The sequence below is a fragment of the Leuciscus leuciscus genome (genome assembly GCF_965113295.1).
Source record: "Leuciscus leuciscus genome assembly, chromosome: 1".
Taxonomy (NCBI): domain Eukaryota; kingdom Metazoa; phylum Chordata; class Actinopteri; order Cypriniformes; family Leuciscidae; genus Leuciscus; species Leuciscus leuciscus.
This window is the reverse complement of record NC_138725.1, coordinates 41,420,473-41,440,764: the sequence shown is the minus strand read 5'-3', so window position 1 is coordinate 41,440,764 and position 20,292 is coordinate 41,420,473. Positions and strand designations below refer to the sequence as shown.

General features: G+C 42.5%; 2 protein-coding genes across 2 annotated transcripts in view; both read left to right on the top strand.

Annotated features, from left to right (window-relative positions):
* Positions 1–20,292, top strand: part of LOC309474864 (immunoglobulin superfamily member 1) — a 278,361-nt gene that overhangs the window by 247,421 nt on the left and 10,648 nt on the right. Inside the window, exons 17-20 of the mRNA XM_082137481.1 lie at positions 10,020–10,277; positions 10,496–10,768; positions 18,763–19,023; positions 19,276–19,467. Coding sequence (XP_081993607.1) covers positions 10,020–10,277; positions 10,496–10,768; positions 18,763–19,023; positions 19,276–19,467 — 984 coding nt within the window. The remainder of the gene's footprint in view (positions 1–10,019; positions 10,278–10,495; positions 10,769–18,762; positions 19,024–19,275; positions 19,468–20,292) is intronic.
* LOC309475350 (uncharacterized protein) lies at positions 10,819–14,031 on the top strand (the record flags this gene model as incomplete). Its single annotated transcript, XM_082138110.1, has 5 exons — positions 10,819–10,969; positions 11,247–11,459; positions 11,541–11,828; positions 12,080–12,322; positions 12,417–14,031. 5 exons carry the CDS (start codon positions 10,819–10,821, stop codon positions 12,545–12,547), a joined length of 1,026 nt encoding a protein of 341 aa, XP_081994236.1. The 3' UTR covers positions 12,548–14,031.

Genomic DNA, 20,292 nt, shown 5'->3' with positions numbered 1-20,292 from the left:
TGTGCTGGCAGTGTTCAACTCACGTATGGCGCTGGGGTAAAAAACTGTTCTTGTGTCTATTGATCCACGATTTGATGGACCTAAAACATTTACCAGAGGGCAGCAATTCAAACAAATGATGACCCGGATGGAAAGGATCCTTTAAAATGTCTCCTGCTCTTCTGAGACGGCGTGCAGTGTAAAGCTCTTTTAGGGAAGGCAGAGGGCAGCCAATGATGTTTTTTGCAGAGTTGATTACTCTCTGGAGAACTTTCTTATCTGCCGCTGAGCTGCTGGCGTACCACATAGAGATGCAGTTGGTTATCACACTCTCGATGGAACAACGATAGAAAGACACTAGCGGCTGCTCTTGTCGGTGGTTCTTTCTGAGAATCCTGTGAAAAAATAGAGTCGCTGCTGTGCTTTTTTTTTGACTGCTGCTGAGGTGTTTGTGCTCCAGGAGAGATCCTCGGCGATGGTCGTGCCCAAGAATCTGAAGGCTGGAACCCTCTCCACGCAGACCCCGCTAATGTGCAGTGGTGTGAGATTTGTGTTGTGCTTTTGGAAGTCAATGATGATCTCTTTGGTTTTAGAAGCATTCAGGGTCAAGTTATTTACCCCACACCATTCTGTCAGTCTCTGAATTACATCTCTGTAAGCTGCTTCGTCTCCTCCTGAGATGAGTCCAACTATGGTCGTGTCATCTGCGAATTTGTTGATAGTGTTGGCAGAATGGGTTGGGGTGCAGTCATGAGTGTAAAGGACGTAGAGAAATGGACTAAGCCTTGTGGAGCACCTGTGCTGAGAATCACGGTGGAGGAGGAATGGGGACCTAACCTAGCCGTCTGGGGGCGTTTGGTCAGGAAGTCCTTAATCCAATGACAGATAGATGAGGAGAGACCTAGTCCAGCAGTTTGGCTGCCGGCCTGTCAGGAATTACTGTGTTGAACGCTGAACTAGTCAATAAAAGGCATCCTCACACAGCCGCCTTGGCGTTCTAGGTGGAGCAATGCTGTGTGCAGGGCAGTAGCGTTGACATCTTCTGTGGATCTATTGGTTCTGAATGCGAACTGATGTGAATCGAAGGTGTCTGGAAGGCTGGCTTTGATGTGCTGTTGAACCAGCCTCTCAAAGCACTTCATAATAACTGGGGTAAATGCAACTGGGCGGTAGTCGTTGAAGGGTTAGTTCACCTAAATATGAAAATTCTGTCAGTAATTACTCTCCCTCATGTTGTTCCAACCCCGTAAGACTTTCGTTCATCTTCGGAACACAAATTAAGATATTTTTGATGTAATCTGAGAGCTGGATCACTCCTTTAGGCTGCTTGGTAATTGCATCTGCCGGCCCAGAAAAGTTAGTAAAGACATCGTTAACCCTTTCACACGTAAGTTTAAAATATTCTGGCTGACCCCCCAGCGTGAGTTTTTCAAGGCGACCGTTATTTAGAATGTGTCACTTTATGGTTTCCATGGTGACGCGTCATTGCTTGTCACGTGACACACCGCAGCAACAACAGAGCTGAATGAATGACGATCTGCTTTTATGTCATTTTTCCTTTTTTATTCAAAATATTCACAAATTTGTTAGATATGACATGAAATATCTGATATTCCGATTGTCAAATATATGCAAGTGGAAGTATTTTGTTGTTTAAACACCTTTATAACGATCGCGTTAGTTCAGCTGTATTCGCGATGGGCGCCGCCATCTTAGTTTGTGCCGCAGACGCAGTTCAGAGAATCGGATCTGTTGGATTTACAACACGTGAATTCATCCACTTCTCCCGAAATACATAAAACAAGTAAGTGGCAGGTGAACTGGGAGAAGAATAGTGTAAACTTTAAAGTTCTCTTACGAGAGTCCTCTCGTACTGCGTTTTGTAAAAACGCTACGGGAAAAGTCTCTTTTCACGAAATACTGAAGCAAAAAATTATCCTTAATTTTCATACATGTAAAGCGCGTTGCGGCAGTGCTTAGCTATGGCGAAACGGCTCGCTCGCTCATTGGCTGCTCTGCAGCAACTGCATAAGCCTATCGAGCGAGGCCTGAGGTGACGTCAGGCCAGTGAGGACGCTTCGCGCCCTCCTAGCCATTTCCCGCCGAGACGGGCGTGGCTAGCTTCTATATAAGGAGCTCGAGAAGGCTGATTCACTCGATTTTCATCTCTTCAGCGAAGCTCACGCATCGCTGGATCACGAGGAAGCAAGCGTCGTTTGAGGCAAGCACTTCAGCGGGACGAGCCACTCGAAGCTGCTGGCAACGCCGCCTTCTACAGCCGTACCTGCTGCGCTTTCCGGCGCTATATCCTTTCATTACCACTGTTCTTGTATGTGTGTGTGTGTGTGTTCGCCTCCGCGACACTCACCCCCTAAAAGAGCTGCGTCTTTTTCAAGATGCCTTCATGTGGCTCGTGCCGAGCCCCACTCGCCCAGGGAGACCAACATGTCATCTGCGTTTCCTGTTTGGGTGAGAGCCATGCAGCACTCGCGCTCGCTGACGGCGGCTGCCCTCACTGCGACCTTCTGCCGATGGTGACTCTGCGGACTCGCCTGGCATCCTTCTCAGAGTCTGCATTCCCCGCTGCGCTGCCGCGCCGTAAGAAGCGCCGCTCGCAGCGGGCCCCGGAACCCGCTCCAGCCCGACCAAGCTCGCCGGTTTGCCCGCCTGCTTCACCGGCTTCTCCTGTTTCACTTCCTGATGCTCAGCGCCCGCAGTCTGCCGCCGCTTCATCAGAGGAAGTCGTTTCCGAGGCCGTGTCGGGAGAGAAGGATTCCTGCTCTCTGCTAGCTTCAGGCAGCGAGGACTGGGCGAGCTCTGAGGACCTCGCGCCTCCTGCCCGCAAGCCCACCACGAGAGCCAACATTGAGAAGGAGCTCATGCGAGTACTCGCGCTGGCCGCGGCGAGCCTCGGCCTCGAGTGGTCTGCACCAGAACTCCCCTCTCGTACCCGGCTGGATGGTAGCTTCCTCCCCGGTGAGCGCACTTCTCCGGAATCTAAGCCCGCCCCCTTTCTTCCTGAGCTTCATGAAGAAGTGGCGAAGGCTTGGAATGCGCCCTACTCTGCGCGAACGCGCTCGTCTGTGTCGCCAGCATTTTCCTCTCTGGATAATGCGAGAGACCGAGGCTACCTTTCACTTCCGCCGGTGGAACAGGCGATAGCGACCCACCTTTGCCCGCCCTCTGCTGGACGGCGGACTAAACCGGTGTTGCCTTCCAAAGCCTGCCGCATGACGTCGACGCTGCTCGCGCGAATCTTCTCCGCCGCTGGGCAGGCTGCGTCAGCGCTACACACCATGGCTACGCTGCAGATATTCCAAGGTGATCTCCTCCGTAAGTTGGACGAGATGGGACCGGAAGCTATCTGCATCGCGGATCTAAGGAGCGCTTCGGATCTAACACTCCGCGCTACCAAGTCTGCTGCACAGGCCATGGGGAGATGTATGGCTTCCGCCACCGTTGCTGAGAGGCATCTATGGCTTACGCTCACGGAGATGGCTGATTCCGAGCGCAACGCGTTTCTCGACGCCCCGCTGTCTTCCGCTGGCCTTTTCGGTTCTTCTCTCTCCGAGTTCGTGGAGAGATTTACCGAGGCCCAGAAAGCGTCTCAAGCCTTCAAGCACTTCCTGCCTAAACGCTCCAGTGCTACAGCGAGTCGCGAAAAACAGACTCCACGGAGCTCTCAGCATCAGCCCCTGCCTTCAGCCACGTCCTCACAACAGCGACAGCAGCGACAGCAGCACAGCTCTAGGTCCCGCTCTCGCTCTACCAGCCGACGCCCCGCTCAGCGCGGGTCACGGCCGAGGATTGTGGTTAAGCCGGAACCCCCGAAGAAGTCCTAGCACTCCTAGGGAAGCGCAGGTGTGTGAGTCCCGCTGCGGCCGGTCTCTCACCCAAGCGCACCGCTGTTTCAGTCCCAAGACTTGCGACTGTTCCAGCGTTTTCTGCAAGACGCAAGCCTGCACAGTTGCCCGCTCGCCTGCACACAAAAGCCGTTTTCACGGCTACCCAGATATATCCCGAAAAGAGTGTATTTTCTGGTGTCCCGGCCACGGCCGATGGTGCTATAAATGTAGTGTCGATGCCCACTCCTCAGTGCCCATCCCTACACACAAGCACAGCCCTACACCTAGGGCTCGCGCACATAAAATCGACTCAGGTCGATTGCGCTTCCAATATAGTGAAAGTGCCCACTCCCCAGTGCCCACATACACTATGTCTCACAGACCACAGGCTCTCTGTAAAAACGAGACCTGTGCGCGCTCGCTCTGCTCAGGCAGGCAGCGCGTCCAAAGCAGTGAATGTGTCCGCTCCCCGCCCACATTTACTCGCAGACATGAGTCCCACGGGGCTCGCTCAGCCCTCCCTCACTCAGTTAAGCACTGTAGTAAGGCTGAGGACGAGCGCTCTGCCCGCTGTATTAAGCGCGCCCCCCGCCTCGAATGCCACAGGCATAACGCCTATGTTATCGCACCTCGAAGCACCTCTGTCGCACGGCGAACAGAGCGCGCTTCACATCCAGCCCTTAGCCAGCCATGCAGAAGCATGGGCAGCGCTTCCAGGGGTTTCGGACTGGGTGCTAAGCATTATAAAGAGAGGCTTCTCGCTACAGTTTTGTCGACGCCCTCCCCGCTTCACAGCGCGCGTCGAAACTACGGTGAATTTAGAAGTAGCACATCTACTTCGCGCCGAAATATCAAAACTGATATGCAAAGGGGCGATAGAGCATGTACCCCCAGCTCAAAGCGAAGGGGGGCTATACAGCAGATACTTTCTAGTCCCCAAAAAGGACGGTGGTATCAGACCCATACTGGATCTAAGACGGCTGAACAAAGCATTAGTGAAACGCAGTTTCAAAATGCTCACGACCAGGAAAATCCTCGCGCAGGTTCGCCGAGGAGACTGGTTCATGTCAATAGATCTGAAGGACGCGTATTTTCAAATACAGATAGCGTCACACCACAGGCGATACTTGAGATTCGCCTTCGAGGGTCAGATATACCAGTATACAGTCCTTCCGTTCGGCTTGTCCCTGGCACCTCGTACATTTACGAAATGCATGGACGCGGCGCTCGCTCCTCTCAGACTCAGAGGCATGCGAGTGCTGAACTATTTGGACGACTGGCTGATCCTAGCTCAATCACGATCACAGCTCGTGGAGCACAGAACCATTTTACTCGATCACCTCGAGAATCTTGGTATCACGGTCAATTGGACGAAGAGTTCACTGAACCCCACTCAAACGATTTCGTTTCTGGGTACCATTCTGGACTCACAGTCTATGACAGCGCGGCTGTCGCCACAGCGCGTGCTGCACATTCAGCGCGTGGCGAGATCTTTCCGCTGCGGCGCGTCTACCCCGCTCAGGACGTTTCAAAGGATGCTAGGTCTCATGGCCTCAGCATCACCGGTTCTCCAGCTGGGCTTGCTCTGCATGCGCCCTCTGCAGTTCTGGTTGAAAGTGCGAGTACCGCGCGGAGCGTGGGTGTCCGGCCGGTTACGTCTCAAGGTCAATCAGAGCTGTGTCACAGCCCTGATACCCTGGTTGGCCGACGACTGGTACCGATCAGGTGTAAGCCTGGGGACTTCCTCGGGAGTGAGGATGGTGTCGACCGACGCATCCACCTCGGGATGGGGAGCGCTGCTCGAGGGCAGACCGTTCTTCGGCCTGTGGTCGAAACGAGAAAAGCTCCAACACATCAACTGCCTGGAAATGCTGGCAGTGCACAATGCGCTAACGCGCTTTTATCCCCAAATCAAGGACCAACACGTCGTAGTCCGTTCGGACAACACGGCCGTGGTATCCTATATAAATCGCCAGGGCGGTCTGAGATCCACAACCCTGTACAGGCTGGCGAAACGCCTCCTAACATGGGCTCAGCACAATTTGCGCTCGCTGAGAGCAGTGCATGTGCCTGGGCTCTATGCCTCGAAGTGGTCGGTTTTCTCCGGCTGGTGTACAGCTCGGAGCATATCACCTCTCGATTGTGAGGTGACAGAGGTTCTCTCCTTCCTACAGGAGCTGTTGGATAAGGGCAGATCCCCTTCCACGCTCAAAGTTTATGTGGCAGCTATTACAGCGTTTTCTGGAACAACGCTGGGGCAGTCTCTAGGAAGGAACGATTTAGTCATCCGCTTCCTCAGGGGAGCTAGGAGGCTGAATCCTCCCAGACCTCCTTCAGTCCCTATGTGGGACCTTTCTACGGTTTTGGCGGCCATGAAAGGTGCCCCTTTCGAGCCTATCCAATCTATTAGCCTCAAACATTTGTCTTTCAAAACAGTGTTTTTGATGGCTCTCGCTTCAGTGAAGCGCATAGGCGACCTGCACGCGCTCTCTGTGAGCCCAGCGTGCTTAGAGTTTGGACCTAACGACTCTAAAGTCATACTCAAACCTAAGCATGGCTATGTGCCAAAATCCCTCAACACACCATTTCGGGCTCAGGTTATCTCCCTGTCTGCCCTGCCGGGATCAAGTGAGGAAGGGGACTCAAGTTTTCTTTGCCCCATTAGGGCTTTAAGAGCTTACGTGTCCCGCTCTGCTGTCTTCAGACAGACTGAGCAGCTCTTTGTCTCGTTCAGTGGACGTTCCAAGGGAATGGCCGTTTCGAAACAAAGCTTATCCAGATGGATAGTTGACGCCATAGCGCTGGCTTATACTGCCAAGGGCCTCCAGTGCCCGTTGGGAGTTAGAGCGCACTCCACGAGGGGTGTTGCCTCCTCGTGGGCTTGGTCCAGCGGGATTTCCTTACAGGATATATGTACGGCGGCGGGCTGGGCCTCGCCGTCTACATTCATTAGGTTTTACAACCTAGAGGTTCCCGCCTTGCAGGCTAAGCTACTATCGGAGTAGCCGATTCAGCTGTCTAACTAGAACACTGAAATCGCATGCGCAACGCGCTGCCGACTGTCTTATGGGCAGAACTGTGTAAGACCCACATTTCCCACATTAGCTACAGGTTTCCCCACCCTGTCTATGCTATGTCATATTCGCGTCTGCTGACGCAACCTTATAAGGGCAGAGGAATCCCCTCTTGCCTCTAGACTCTCTCTGTGAGGTCATGTTTTACGTCCGCGGACGTTACAATATAGGGAATTATGTAATCCCAGGCTCTTTGTGAGTCTATCTGGTGATTATGCACTGTACACCTGGTTTGCTCCAGTGATCGGTGTCCTTATCCCTGCACGCACGGCGTTTTACAAGGGGTTCCCGTAGCGTTTTTACAAAACGCAGTACGAGAGGACTCTCGTAAGAGAACGTACTCGGTTACTAACGTAACCTCGGTTCTCTCTAGAAGAGGGAACGAGTACTGCGTTCTCTGCCGTGCGTACGGTTCACTCTGGTTCGCTTCGGCGATGAAAATCGAGTGAATCAGCCTTCTCGAGCTCCTTATATAGAAGCTAGCCACGACCGTCTCGGCGGGAAATGGCTAGGAGGGCGCGAAGCGTCCTCATTGGCCTGACGTCACCTCAGGCCTCGCTCGATAGGCTTATGCAGTTGCTGCAGAGCAGCCAATGAGCGAGCGAGCCGTCTCGCCATAGCTAAGCACTGCCGCAACGCGCTTTACATGTATGAAAATTAAGGATAATTTTTTGCTTCAGTATTTCGTGAAAAGAGACTTTTCCCGTAGCGTTTTTACAAAACGCAGTACTCGTTCCCTCTTCTAGAGAGAACCGAGGTTACGTTAGTAACCGAGTACGTTACTTACACAATGTGTATCTGATGAATAAAACTAATTATAATGGAAAGGATTATTATTGCCTCTTCCTTTGACATCAGTGTGTATTTTATAAACTCTAAATGTATTGTTTATTTAGTACTTATATGTCTGAAACCTAAAATAAACATTATGTGGTTGAAAACACTGAAAAGTTGTGATATATGACAGCTCTGAGCGCGCCTGTCTCTGGCTCAGCGCCAGCCAACGCGGGAAAGCCCATTTGAATTTAGCAGTTGATCACGTCATGTACTGACCGTTCTAATCACACCGGTGTGATCGTACGCTCCAGGGACCAGCCTAGACTGATCACACCGGTGTGATCGTACGTGCGAAAGGGTTAAAATAGTCCAAGTGACTACAGTGGCACAACCTTAAGTTTATCAAGCGATAACAATACTTTTTGTGCGCAAAAAAAACACACACAAAAATAACAACTTTATTCAACTATTAATATTCTTCTGTGAGGGCCTCTGATGTGAGTTCACGAGAGCACCACGAAGCATGCTGGCAGCTCTCAGATTTCATAAAAAACATCTTAATTTGTGTTCTGAAGATGAACGAAAGTCTTACGGGGTTGGAACAACATGAGGGTGAGTAATTACTAACAGAATTTTCTTTTTTGGGTGAACTAACCCGTTAAACCACTGATGACTGTTTTCTTCAGTAGTGGGATAACTGTTGCTGACTTCAGGCAAGATGGAATGGTGGCTGTTGACAGGGACAGGTTGAAGATCTTTGTGAAGACTGAAGGAGAACTGGTCTGCACATTCTCTGAGCACCCTTCCCATCACTCCATCTGGGCCTGCAGCCTTCCTTATATTAACAGCTCTGAGCACACTCCTCACCCTGTGTTCCTGTATAATGAATGGGAGTCCATGTCTGTTGGGGGCGGATGAGGGTGGTGTGAACGTCTGCTAGAGTCGTTGTGGGTCATTGTGCGTGACATCTCTTTTTTTATACTCTACTTTTGCACCCTTGATGGCTACATTCATGCATACATACATATACACTGTAGAAAAACTAATTCAAATTTGAAAACAAAATTACATTTCCTGGCTTTATAACTTCTCATAATTTTAAGGCCTCAGTATATTTGTGGTTGGGCTTTTTAGAGACATTAAGCTGTGATGCTGTTTTCAAAACTTTGCATTTGTGAATGAAATATTTTAACATGAGTAGGCTAGTTATCAACAATGTATTCCAACTTTCACCATATCCCAAGTAATAGATGGGAAAATTTTTATTTTTTGTTTTGTTTTATATTAACCAAGTAAATACCTCAGTCCAAAAAGTTTTAACCAGATTACATTTTAAATGAATTACAGTTCATTTTATAAATTAATGATCAAAAGTTTCAATATTATTATTACAAATTTGGCAAGTGTTTGAATCCGCACTCAATTTTAATCTTAGAAATTCCTTGTCTGGATTAATATCACACATCATTTTAAAATACACTTCTTTACGTTTAGGTAGAAGGGGAAATAGAAGATATTTGCTTCTCAATTCCTTGACTGAATTGCTACTAAGATGTTGAAAAATGTAATTTCTTCTTATACGACCAGCTTTCCTTCACGAGTCAGTTCCTTATAATCTTATTAGTGCTCACACCTCATCAATATAACTTATTTTGCCTAAATTAAGATCCCAGATATCTTGGGAATGAGCATGGAATATGTAAAAAAAAAAAAAAAAAACTTTTACCATACTAATCATCAGTAAAAGAATACTTCTAATAACTTTCATTTAATCTTTTTTCTCACAATTAAAACTGAATTGGGTGTAGAAACTACTATCACTCTAAAAACAGCCTTTTTATCCATCATGTGCAACATTGAACAAATACCTCTTTATATCATTGACCAAATATCCTCCAAACCCAAAGATTTTCTTTGAATTAATACTATGAATAAAGCTTTGCCCGTCCATTTATCTGAGCAGATGCAGGTTTGGTTACAGCACCACCTACTGGTCAGAAACCAGTTTATCCAACACTATCATCTACTGTATCGTTTTAAATGTTCATGTGAACTGCTGCACCTGCACAACACTTTGTTGAATGGTGTGTCTCTTTGACTGCTGGTGTAGATGTTGGTGGTGTGACACTGTGAGTAGAGCTCTGGATTATTAACACAAAAGATTGTGGCTTTGAATTTCTATTGTCTTTTAAGTTTTTGCATTATCCCATAATGTTGACCTTTTTTCTTACATTGTCTATGAAATCAAAATATATGAATAATTTACCAGTGAGAGAATGAGATCATCGGTTGAAAACGTTTCAGAGCTCATGCTCCCAAATTCCCAATCATTTTATATTAACAGATTTTCTCAAACCAATTCTGACTGTACGGCCACAGAGTCCAGTGTTCACTGGAGACTCAGTTACTCTCAGATGTGAGCTGGATAAAATAACTGGATGGAAGTTTCTCTGGAGTAAAGACTCAAACACTGAATCTCCTGAAGCTGCAACTAAAACAATCAGTCCTGTGAAAGTCTCTGATGGAGGAGAGTACAGATGCAGAGCAAGAAGAGGAGGATATTACACAGATTACAGTAAACCAGTAGAAGTGACAATACATGGCAAGTGTTTTACCTCTCATAATGAACTACTCTGAAAACACTATATGAAAATGATTTATAAAACACTAAATAAACATAGAGAACAACACTTCAGTTTAACTTGATTTAGTGTTTTGTAACTGTTCGCACAATAAAAAAAAGCACATTTTATTATTTGTATTTATTTTATTATATTATTTATCACATTATTTTCAATGTTTATTTTTGTTTTTCTACAGAAAGACCAAAACCCAAAGTGACCATTAAACCTGATCATCATGTATTCAGAGGAGAGACAGTCACTCTCAGATGTGACATATATGATGGAGGAGTCACTAGCTGGCGGTACAACTGGTATAAAGACGGTTCAACCAGTGTTTTCAGTGAACGACAGGAACACACATTCAGTTCTGTTACTGAGTCTGACGCAGGTAAATACTCCTGTTATGGGAGAGAGACTGGAGGATCACGCTGGTCACAACACAGTGATGAAGTTACACTGACAGTATCAGGTGAGTTTGATCATCTCTTCATAAACACACACAAGTTTAACATGTTATTAATGAGTGATGTCTCTATTTCAGTTCCCAGAGCAGTTTTAAGTGTTTCTCCTCAGAAGTGGTTGACTGAAGGAGATCCAGTGACTCTGAACTGTGAGGTTAACGGCTTCTCTACAGGCTGGACATTCAGCTGGTTCACTGAAACTGTCTCAGGTCAGTTATAATGTGCTTCATATGAATTAACTGGTTATATTAAAGTGAAATCTATAATTTAATATGCCTGAAACCAGACACAGACTGGGTATTAAGGGCAACACTTCCATGGGGACCAAGCAGTGAAACTTTGAGATCCCAATCCCTCATTTACAGTCACTCCTCTGTAACAACATAAGAGCCATTGATCAAACCCTGATTAAAACAACCTAAACACAATGAGTAATTTGAGTTACACCAATGTAAACCAGTGTATTCAGGTTCAAGTTTAGTTAAAAATGTAATTTATATGAAATCTACACATTCTCACTTTATACAGAGAGCAGGAATGATTATGAGCTCCTCTCAGACAGCAGCAGAGGAGCTGGAGGAAAATACACTGTCAGTTCTGCTGATCTAAATCACACAGGAGTTTATGTGTGCAGAGCAGAGAGTGATAAAACAGCCATTAACACAACATACAGCAACACACAACCACTGTGGGTCACTGGTGAGTACACAGAGAGTTTAAATGATTGGTTCATCTTTAATAAAGACAATTTCCAAATTATAGCTGTAATTGTCTTGTCAGGCGTTTCTCCTCCAGTGTCTCTGATCATCAGTCCCAGCAGAACTCAACACTTCACATCTGTCTCTCTCTCTCTGAGCTGTGAGGACCAGAGTAACTCTGATGGATGGACAGTGAGAAGATACACAGACAGCGGGCGGCTGGAAGATTGTTCATCATCATCATCAGTGTGGGGATCACAAACAGGATCTACATGTACAATCAGATCCACCATCACATCAGACACTGGAGTTTACTGGTGTCAGTCTGAATCTGGAGAGAACTATCATCCTGTTAACATCACTGTACACTGTGAGTCTGTGTTTCTGTATTTATTCATTTCACTGACAGTTTACAATCAATACACAGGTTTATTAAACAAGAGCAGGATATACTGTAGTGTGACGTTGACCAGTAAACAACCAGCCAGACCATCATAGCAATACACTAAAAACAGAAACCATGTGGGCAGTGGAAAATATATACATTTTTTTTTTATTTTGTCTTGTTTTTATTATGTTACCATTTTGTTCATATATTGCATGTCTCCTGTGTTTCTGTAGTTGGTGTGATTCTGGAGAGTCCTGTTCATCCTGTGACTGAAGGAGATAATCTGACTCTACGCTGTTTATATCATTATCCAACCCTTTCAAACCTCAGAGCTGATTTCTATAAAGATGGATCACTCATCCAGAATCAAACTACAGAGATGATCATCCCTACTGTCTCAAAGTCACATGAGGGTTTCTACTACTGCAAACACCCAGAGAGAGGAGAGTCTCCCAAGAGCTGGATCTCAGTCAGAGGTGAGAGTCACTGAAACTGTGAGCTGATTTATTTCTTCATATGCCCTCGTTCAGATATAGTGCATGATAAAGTGTTTGTGTGTCTCTTTTTCAGGGTCTCATTCAGACTCTCAGATCTCTGTCCTCCACATACTCAGTTCTGCACTGGCAGCTTGTCCATATCTGATAGTGACAGTCGTGCTGATTTACAAATGCTGCAGAATGAGAGGAAAAACACCTGAGTGATTTATTAGAAGTCATTATTATCATTATTTTTAACTGACCAACAAATCAGTCAAAATAATTATTAATATGATGTGATGTCACATTTGGCTTTGCTCAATGAGGGTTTGATCTTTGTAAAGTTGCTTTAAAAACACTGTTGGGAATTCTGCTTTACAAATACTGAACTGTCAAATGAAATGGTACATGGACTGCATATATATAGCGCTTTCAATAGACCCATGGCCACCAAAGCGCTTTACATATTGCCTCACATTCACCGACCGACCGACCGACTGTTTTTAACATGTATAATTTATCCACCAGGAATTGATGGTAAAAGCAACTTTTCAATTTTTATTTATAAGTGAAAGTTTAATATTTTTTTTATTTTGTCCTGCTTTATGTAATACAGTGCAATTCTTTACAATGTAAGGCTTGTGTGATATTTGCATGTTTCACATTATAACCACACGAACACACTGTCATTTGTAAACTATTCCTTATTTTAATGTAAGTCTCCTGATTTGTATTGCTGCAATATATCATAATTTATGTTTGTTTACTTTTTTAATAAAGAAACACAGCTTTAAAAAAAAAAATATTCTGGATCTTATGCTTTGTCTTGCAGTGTCACAATAAAAGCAGAAGAATCGTGACCTCTGACTATAATGAATGTTTTAATCTCTCAGTAGTTTGGACTCTTCAGCCTAAAATTACTGTAATCTACAGAAATGATTACATTTATATGGAGAGAAAATAACTAGTTTTAAACAATACTTGAACATGCTTTTTTTTTTTTTGTACAGCCAATGATTTCACACATGATTATTTTAACTCATCCTGTGGTTATTGTGACTGTTGTGTAAAACTGTTGCATACTAATGTTCACATGAGAACTGCTGGTCATGTGACATTGATGGTTTTTAACGCTACTGAACATGAACACAGGGTGTCAAGTGCTGATTATGTGTTTAAAGTTAAGAAACACAAGAACAGTGTTAATAGTTGTGATGAATCTTTTAGAAAATGGTGTTACGTTGATGAAATTTGGCTAATATATTTGATTTTAGTGTCTTAGTAATTGAGAAACCTGGAATAATGTTAGATATTTATGAAAAACCTTTGACCCAGAGTATGAGCAATGATCGACACTTAGCAAACAGCACTAATTCAGATTCGTATGTGTTGAGGGTCATTCTGCATGAATCACGAATAAAACAAGATCTGAAAACTACTGATGTGATCTTCTCTTCACACCAGTTTATCTTTCTAGCACTTCCTCTTTCACTCTCAGTCTCTCCGTTAAATGAGTCATATTTTATTAGTTAAGAAAATGCAGATTATAATCTGACACAAATGTTTTGTGCATCACAGCTGTACAGCAGCTTTAAAAGAAAATAGTGCCATTGTTCAGCTGAAGTCCCCTTTAAAAAGTGTTACAACAATCCCCTTACATGTTTCTGTTTAATAATTGTACAGAATGATCAGTGGAAAAGAAAGACAGACAGAGCTGTGCGTGTGTTTTAGTGCGTGTTTTTCAGACGGAGAGTGTTTTAAAAAGGAACTGATGAGGTTTTAAAGAAGGGCCGGTCAGTCAGATCAGTTGCGACAGAAATGTTGAAAGCCATTGGTGAAGTTTCTGACGCCTCAGTCAGTGAAAACTTTTGTGTTGTGTCTGTATGAAGCCATTTGGCAACTCAAAGCCAAAGAAAGTGAAATATTTCTTGTGCAGTTTCTGTCTGAACTCCAGGGTTAAAACATTCATTTTTGGAGATAAGACAAACTCACACACACAATGACTGTTTTGTTGTTGTTGTTAGACCTACATGTTCTTTACACACGTACACTGGAGTTGAGTGTATATTAAGCATGAATACCATTAAGGACGTTTTTTTCTAATATCGTCACCTTCCTAAAATAATTGCCTAAGTCATTTTTTCAGGTTTCTCAGAAAACACAAAAAACGGAACCTAACTTCAGAGGCCAAGTAGACTTTCGTTCTTCTTGATGCAACTGCCATCTTGAAAAGCTTGTAAAATTGCCTAAGTTTCATTGTCATTTGACTTAGGCAAAATAAAACAGCCTAAGCCACACTCTTGACATAGGCCATTACACTACAGGGGTAGAAATGCATGATCTGTTCAACTGAGGATGTGGGGGATTTTACCAGAGGTGGCCAGTATCATGAGGAGATGACTTATGCAAAAAAAAAAAACATTTTTGTCAAAAAATGACTTAGGCAATTATTTTAGGAAGGTGACGATATAATAATTTACAGTCAAACAGAAATGGGATTTGAGTTATGGTCAGTCACAGAGAGAGAGATTTTTAGGGATTTTTCTTTTGGATTGTTTTAATAAACCTATTTTTGAATCATCTTGCATGATGTTTTTGCTTCTTTTTGTTTAATTGTTACATCTTATATTTGTCAGGTCAGAAGAGTGCAAACAAGTAAAGTTTGTAAACAGGATTTATTGGACACAAGATATTATTCAGCAGAAGAGCAGGTGAGTGGTTGAAGATTAAAGTAGAGCTCTGTTGGCTGGGTCGACTGAGTCTCTTATCTGGTTTGGTTGTAGATGATGAAGATCAGAGCTTTGGGAGAAGAATGGCATCAAAGAGGTAAGTTTTGTCGTAAGTCTTTCGGTGTGGAATGACGAGACCAGACAATGTAGTGCTGTGGGTGTGGTGACTATATGGTGCTGGTGATTAGCGGAGCTGAGTGCAGGCAGGCGGTGGTGACAGGCGGTGGTGATTAGTATTCAGGAGACAGGGAACGAGTGGGCGGAGTGTAGAGGTCTGGTGCTGTTGATGTTGACAATATTGTATTATATTTATATTGACTTATATTTATATTCAATGTGAAAAATGATAATTATTATGAATACTATTTATTGCATAAATATGAATTAGTACCATGAAATTCTCTCAAAATACTAAATATTATTCAACAAAAATATATTTAATATATTTAAAAAAAGAAAAGAAAAATGCATTTCAGATGTTCAGACGCTTTTGACCGTGAACAACAGAAGTGTGACCCCCCAAATGAACAATAGCAGAGTGTTAAGTAAATCATACAGTGTGATTAGTGCAGATTGATTCCCAAATGAATGACTCTTATGATCCGATTCTTTTTACTGGATCAAAATTATTGAGCGCAACCATTAAATAACGATTCCCAATCAGGTACTGAACCAAGAAAGACACTATGTTGCACATGTACTATTATAATCTTGTATTGCACTTTTGTTTTTGCCATTGATGTGCTTATTGTTGTTGTTGTTGTTTGTTTGCGTTCATAGCCTGTCTTACAAATTTCAGTTCAGTTTTCCACCACATGAAAATGTGCAAATGACAATAAGACTTATGACCTTTGGCAAGAATTGAAATGACTGCTGAGGACAGTAAGACACGAATTATATTTCTTTTCTTTTTTTCAAAAGTTACTTTCTCAAAAGTACTAACAAAATTGTTATTTGAATCATACTGTCGCTGAATTCACTAAATTAAGAGGAACAAGCATTAAAATTGTTACATCCGTTGTCTTGGTGTATGAATATTAAACTTTTCACAGGTACAAATATATCAGTGCCAAAGTTGAAACCTTTATTGTGGTTTGGTTTCTTCTCTTTCAGATCAGTGGCTTTAACCAGTGTGGGAGGAACAGCAGCTGTAAACTTATAAAGTTATGAATACATATAATACCATTATTTCAATAAAGATCCATCAAAGTTATGATTCCGTTTCCATTAAACACACAAAAATATACTTCTCGTAATGGCAAATTTATGCTGTTCACAACATTTCAGTAGGAAACTTGCGTGACATTTTTGAGGTACATTTGTATGTCTTCTTTAATCTGTCATCATGTTCCTAAAGATCTGACAGGAAGTCTTGAGGCTTTAACTCAGTCTGTCTTTAACCATCTGTCATTATTCAGTCAGTATGGAGCTCAGTCAACTCCCTCTTCTGCTCTGTGAGTATTATTTCCTCTGAAAATAATTGCACTTATATTATGAATAGGATTGTGTTCCTGGTGTTTTTTATTTTATTTTCATGTTCTCAGAGCTTCAAATCCAGCTCTAGTTCATGATATATGAGTGAAAGACGAGTTTGAGAGAGGAAGTGTGCAGTTAGTGCTGTTTGTGAAAGAGAAATGCACTCTGTTGTGTTTGGGTCAGTCTGTTTCTTCACTCACTCGGTTTAATGCTTTGTAATGGTGTTTGCTGAATCATTTCTGTTGGTTAGTTTTGTACAGTTTGCTGTCCATGATGCACTAGGTAGATATTCACTAGTTAGTCTTTAGATGTTCACTAGTATGCAATTAGTAAGAGTTTATATGAGTTAATTGTTATTATTGTCACTGTTTTCAGACTCTAGAAAGGTTTTTACAGAAACACCTGAAATCAGCTCCATATTCACAGTGTAATAATTGTCAGATTTTCCTGTATTTGGCTGAACTGTAACTTCGGTGGCTTGCCAGTGTAGTCGATTTCTCTTATACATAAAATAAGTTCTTGTGGAGAGAAGAATTTACTGAAGGTATCAGAGCAGCACATTCTTCAGCAATAATGTTAGTCTGTCTTCAGAGAGTCTGAACCCAAATATCTGTCTGTGGGACAGTCCTTTATACCTAAAGCTAATTTACACACAAAACACATCCAGAGACCCCTAAGAGAAACACAGCCGGAAGAACTTTGCAAATATAATCCCACAAAAAAAAAAAAAAATTATCAGGATAATCAATGGATGAGTTTGATGATCTTTACCAGGAATTTTTTTTTTTACTTTAGTGTTTTTAGTGCTGATTTCAAACTTCCAGTCTGGACACACTCAAGGTGAGTGAATTTGATTCATAAATTTCATCACAAATGTGTGATTCTGTTACAAACCAGGGACCGGATTCATGAAACAATCTAAAGAATAAAATTCTTCTTAACTGCTATTTTCTTCTTATTTTCTAACTTAAGAAAAAAAAAAAGATACGAATATTTTGTATTCCCTAAAGCTTTTCTTAAGAATGTTCTAATGTTGTTCTTAAGACAAAATTTGGTTACACTTTATTTGAAGGTGACGTACTTACATTGTACTTCCTCAAATAAGTGCTGAGTAATATTAAGGTGTCATTGTTACAGTGTAATTATATATTTATGTACTGTGTAATATTAAGTAACTACATGTACTTATTATAGAGTTACAGTTAGGTTGGTTTAGGGTTAGTTACTTGTAATTATACATAATTTACTGTTATTACTATAGTAAGCACATGCAGTAACATGTAACTACGTCACCTTAAAATAAAGTGTTTAATCATTTAATAATTATCCTATTTATATTCCTGAAAATATATATATATATTTTTTTTTTTAAATCATCTTAAATAACTTCTTAAAGTCAGGATAACCTCCAAAGGATAACCACAGCACTGTCTTAAATCCCCAAAGGAAGATTACAAACTTCTTGGAATTTATCTTAAGAACTTTCTTAACTTCTTTTTAAGAAGATTTTTGTGGATCCGGCCCCATGATGTTCGTGTATGGTAGTGTTTATGTTACGTTTATACTCCTCTGCACACTGTTGCTCCTGCTTGCCTTCTTGTAATTAAAAACCTGTTTATATTTGATAACCTCGTCTTCAGTCCGTCTTCCCTCATCTTCATCTTGTGACACCAGCAATGAAATGAGTGTCATGATTATATATACAGCTCTTTAAACAAGTTATATAAATGATTCATGTGTTGTGAGTAACACCAAACAGACGGTTCAAAAACACCAAAAAACATTCACTCATATGAAAACATTTTTATGCAGAATTTAGAAATATGAAATATCTTTTGACATTTGTCTACAGATTTAATCAAAATGATTAGAGTTGCTGGACCTGCAACAACAAAGTCATTTGAACAACAATTTGTAACCCTGTGGTAACTGATGTGTGTGTCTCTGACTGCTGGTGTGGATGTAGGAGATGTGAAACCCTGTGTTGAGCTCAGCGCTACTAACCCAAAGGATGTGGGTTTGAACTCCACATAGGGGGGTCTTTACACCTCTGTTGTCCTTTAACTCTTTGCATTGCGCTGAGTGAATGTTCACCTTGTTTGTTCCAGTAATTGCTGCCGGCGGCTCTATTACATTGTTTGTGAAATAAAAATGCACTAATGATTTACCAGTGATAGAATGAGATCTGCTGAAAAACTTTCACATCTCATGCTCACACTGACTTTATATTGACAGACTTTCCCAAACCAACTCTGACTGTGTGGCCACAGAGTCCAGTGTTCACTGGAGACTCAGTTACTCTGAGATGTGAGCTGGATCAGTCATGGGATGGATGGGAGTTTCTCTGGAGTAAAGACTCAAACACTGATTCTACTGAAGCTGCAACTAAAACAATCAGTCGTGTGAAAGTCTCTGACGGAGGAGAGTACAGATGCAGAGCAAGAAGAGGAGGAAATTACACAGATTACAGTAAACCAGTAGCAGTGACAATACATGGCAAGTGTTTTTCTTTGCATAATGAACTCTGAGAACACTATAAAATGATTCATAAGACGCTTGATAAGTGACTATAACATCTATAGACAACAACACTTCAGTGTAACCTAATTTAACGTGTGTTGTACAATTAAGTAACTGTTCATACATTAAAAACAGCATATTTTATTGAATACATTTGAATAATGATAATTTGTATTATTATTTATGTTCTTTATCACATTATTTTCAATGTTAATTGTTGTTGTTTAGAAAGACCAAAACCCAAAGTGACCATTAAACCTGATCATCATGTATTCAGAGGAGAGACAGTCACTCTCAGATGTGACATATATGATGGAGGAGTCACTAGCTGGCGGTACAACTGGTATAAAGACGGTTCAACCAGTGCTTTCAGTGAACAACAGGAACACACATTCAGTTCTGTTTCTGAGTCTGACGCAAGTAAATACTCCTGTTATGGGACAGAGACTAAAGGATCCCATACATCACAACACAGTGATGAAGTTACACTGACAGTATCAGGTGAGTTTGATCATCTCGTCATAAACACACACAAGTTTAACATGTTATTAATGAGTGATTTCTTTTCAGAGCAGTTTTACGTGTTTCTCCTCCACATAAGTGGTTGATTTTGACACAGAAGTGTTCAGATTTTTAGGGGTCAAGCAAACATGTGTGGCTCCAATTTTCTTCGTTCATCTTCAGAACACAAAATAAGATATTTTTGATGAAATTCGAGAGCTTTCTGACCCCTCCAAAAACAGCAACGCAATGACCGCTTTCAAGGCCCAGAAAGGTATAAAAGATATTGTTAAAATAGTCCATGTGACTGTGACCTTAATGTTATGAAGCGACGAGAATACTTTTTGTGTGCAAAAACGAAACAAAAATAATGACTTTATTCAACAATTTCTTCTCATCCGTGTCAGACTCTGACGCTGTTCACATAGTAGTGCAGCGGTCCTACATCAGGACGTGTCAGCTCCTGTGTGTCAGCATCACAGTAATTAGTGAATAATTAATGACAGAATTTTAATTTTGGGGTGAACTATCCCTTTAAGAGCTGTCAGTGGCTCTTCACCTGGACTGACTTCAGGAAAACAGATGTTGGTGGTTTTAGAGGTTTTTTTCTTCGGTACAGGATGGAGAGTTTTTGTTTGTTTAGTTATATTAGAATAGAAGGAACGCATAGGCAAGTAAGCCGACCCAGAAGATACTTTTGTGTTAGTTATTTTTCTCAGGAGTAAGGAAAGTTTTAAGTTGTAG